Raw genomic sequence first — 3821 nt, 5'->3', positions numbered from 1 at the left:
CACACACACACACACACATATGCATAAGAATGTATATATATTTTATATATATATATATATATATATATATATATTTATACATACATATATTTATATATATATATTTATATATATTTATATATATTATATTTATATATGCATATATATATGCATCACAACACACACACACACACATACACACAACACACACACACACACACACACACACACACACCACACACATATATATATATATATATATATATATATATATATATGAATATATATATATATATATATATATATATATATATATATATATATATATATATATGCATGTGTATGTTTATGGTTATTTTTTGAGAATTCCATTAATATGTAATCAAAATTCCATCTCCTCGTCACTGACCTGCTGGACCTGAGTCTGGTACTGGGTCACGTGTTTGACCTTGGGGTAGCAGGGGGCCGGCTGGGGCTGGGGGCGGGGGTAGGTGGGCTCTGCCAACGCCGCTGCCACCACTGCCGCCACCACTGCCAACACTACGCGTCCTGACATCATCTGTGGCCCAAAATAAGATAATAAGCAAGAAATGTTAAAAAGAAAGAAAGAAAAAGAAAAAAAAGATAACTGGATATTAAGGTTAAGATGTTAATTATTAGATGTTAAAGAGAAAACAAGAAATTTGATATTAATTACATGTATTTACATTCATAAGAAAAAGCGAAGTGTAGAATAAAAGATAATGAAAGTAGTGATAGGGAAAATGACGCTAATACTATTCCTCCAAAAATAGCGGATGGTTAATTTAACGAGTGATTAAGATTCATAATAATGATGATGATGCCAAAGAAAATTATGGTGTAGAAATTACAAAATTAATGATGTTTCTGTAATTCAAGCAGTAATTATCATGGCATTTAGAATTATATTAGTGATAATAAAAACTATGCAATTAATGACAAGATGAAAATGATAACCATAACAAATGTGATAGTAAATGATAATGAAAATGATAATAATAATTATAAGAAAATTATGAACTCTGATTATAATAACTAAAATCATTATCAGTATTCAATTAGTAATGTTTATGATGATAATATTAGTAATAATAACAGAATGATAGTGATAATATTAGTAATGATAATAACAGAATGATAGTGATAATACTACAATAATGATAAACCTAGCATAACAAAGATGATGATAATTAAGGATATACTACTACTGCTACTACTATTGCTATTACTACTAATAATGATGATAATAATAGTAAAGCTAATACTAATGATTATGATACTGCTACAAATAAGAATGACAATAACAATAAAAAATAACGATAACAATGAAAAGTAATAGTGACAGCAATAATGATAAGGATAATAATTATGAAAATAGGAAAATGAAGAAGAAATAATAATGATAACCATATGATAATCATGATAAGAAAAAATGTAATCGTGACATTGATTAAAAGTGACGATAAGAATGATAGGAAAGACAATAAACATGAAAATTAAGATGTGGGGTGATAAAAACAATGAATAAAAGGTTGACATAGACGATAACAAAAATCATGGCACTAGAAAAAAAAAATAACATTATAAATTTAAGTGGGCGAGTATGGATTCATTAATAGATAGATAAATCATAGATGATTAGAGAGATAGAGAGAGAGGAGAGAGAGAGAATAGAAATAGTGAGAGAGGAGAGAGATCTCGTGAGTGAGTGAGAGAGAGAGAGAAGATAGAGAGAGAAAGAGTGAGTGATAGAGAGAGAGAAGCGAGAGAAAAGAGGTGGTGAGAGAGCTAGAGAGAGAGAGAGAAATAGTTATTGGAAGAGAGAGATATATATCATATCTTATATGATATTACGATTAGTTCGTGAGTGAGCGAGCGGAGAGATAGATAGAAAAGATTGAGTGAGAGAGAGAGATCAGAGTGAGTTAGATAGAGAGATAAACCCTCTTCAGAGAATCAATGACACTGTTAGATATCGATATTGCATATAGACAGGTCTGAAGGCAGAGAAACAGAAACACAAGAAAGAAAGTATGTTTATGGAGACAAAGTAGGAGAGGATCAGATGCATCAAAAAAAAACAAAAAAAAAAAACAAAAAACAAAAAAAAAAAAAAAAAAAAAAAATATCATATCTCTATAATATTATCTATCTATATGTATATATCTAATATATTTATATTATAATATATATATATTTATATTTATTAACACCAATTCGGACAATGAAAATTCCTCCAGTACCGAACGAACACACTCCCACAACCTTTGCTCGGCTTTCCACAAGGTTCTCACAACGATAAAGTGGACGAACGAGAGCCGGTCCTGCTGGCTTTTATAACCTCGCCGGAACATGCATCCAAGCCTCTTTACCTACCCCCACCGAAGTTGGGAGTTTTGCTCCCAGAGCCACCCCAGCCCACCCCTTGTTTCGTTTCTCGTTTTTCTCTCTCTCCTCTCTCTCTGTTTATCTTGGTTTTAAATCCTCCCTCTCTTTCTCACTCCGCATCTCTTATAGTTTCTCTCGGTTGGTCCTCTCTCTCTTTTTCTCTTTTTTCTTTCGGCTCTCCTCTCTCTCATTTTCTTTCGCTCTTCTCTCTCTCGTCTTTTTCTGACGCTCTCTCTCTCTTCTCTCTTCTCCTCCTCCCTCCTTTTTGGCCTTCCCTTCCCTCCATCCTCTATCTCTCCCCCTCATTCTCACTGTTTTGTCCTTATATGATCTTCTGCCAGTATCATCGGCAGCGTAAACGGGGGCAGATCAAATGCTTTCCTCCCGAAGAAACACACAATATGCTGATAAATAGAATGATCAATTCCGCAACGAATGTCAGTGGATTTTGTGCTAAATGGTTCACACGAATGCCGACGGGATTTACATTTTTATGTACATTTTTGTGAACATCATTTATGTGCCAAGAAGATCAGCTATGTAAGAATGGATTCTTTACATGTTTTTTTTTTCTTCTTCATAAGGCTGTATATTCTTCTGCATTAACTTCACAAACCACCAATACTTTATGTACATATACCAGGTACCTTGACATCCTCCATCATACACTGATTATAAAAGTAATTTGATATTGCGCAACAATACATATATTCATTCACGTATCGATAATTAGAACTATAACACACCTACATACAATACATAATTTGTACAAAATATTCCTTCAATACAACCCATAAATACATAGCATTGTCATCCATACATGTATAACTACTAACTACTTTCCCTAACAGAACTCATAAGCTGGATCTCCTGACTCAACTGAATTCTTTGTTTACCTGATTAATATAAAGAGTCATTTTTTTGTTTTATGCTGCTTGGAAAAAAATCTTCCTGCAGGTGTTAAATAAATCCTCACTTCTCCGGAGTTCTACATTATTGGTCTGTGGTCCTTTTCCGTCTTTCACTAATTGTCAATTTGTTATTAGACTTGTTGTCATCATTACTATTATCATCATTCTAGATAATGGTAATGATTATGATCATGACTGTTTTTTTATAACTATACTAAAACCATACTAGTACCTCTTCTATATATCATAGATTTTCTCTCTCTCTCTCTATATATATATAGGTATATATATAGTATATATATATATATATATATATATATATATATTATATGTTGTATATATATACATATACACATGCATACATATATTCCGAAACCACCCGCAGTAACGTGAAGTCTGCCACAGTATTCACTTATAACAAATATATGAATAATCTTGATAGATTGTGCACATTTGTGTTTACTCATATTAACATCAGGAACCAATGTCTTGCTCCTTCGCAAAGAGGTGAGGTGAGCCTAA

At 32.1% G+C, this 3821-nt stretch overlaps 1 protein-coding gene across 1 annotated transcript in view; it reads right to left on the bottom strand.

Annotated features, from left to right (window-relative positions):
- The window catches only part of LOC119589763 (adhesive plaque matrix protein-like), a 4308-nt gene extending 2032 nt beyond the window's left edge, over positions 1-2276 (bottom strand). The window contains 2 exon segments of the mRNA XM_037938336.1: positions 389-538; positions 2266-2276. Coding sequence (XP_037794264.1) covers positions 389-538 — 150 coding nt within the window. The 5' untranslated portion in view covers positions 2266-2276.
- Positions 2277-3821: the final 1545 nt, after the last annotated feature.

This window comes from Penaeus monodon, chromosome 26, assembly GCF_015228065.2.
Source record: "Penaeus monodon isolate SGIC_2016 chromosome 26, NSTDA_Pmon_1, whole genome shotgun sequence".
NCBI lineage: Eukaryota > Metazoa > Arthropoda > Malacostraca > Decapoda > Penaeidae > Penaeus > Penaeus monodon.
The sequence above is the reverse complement of the archived record's forward strand: the minus strand, read 5'-3'. Positions and strand labels throughout refer to the sequence as shown.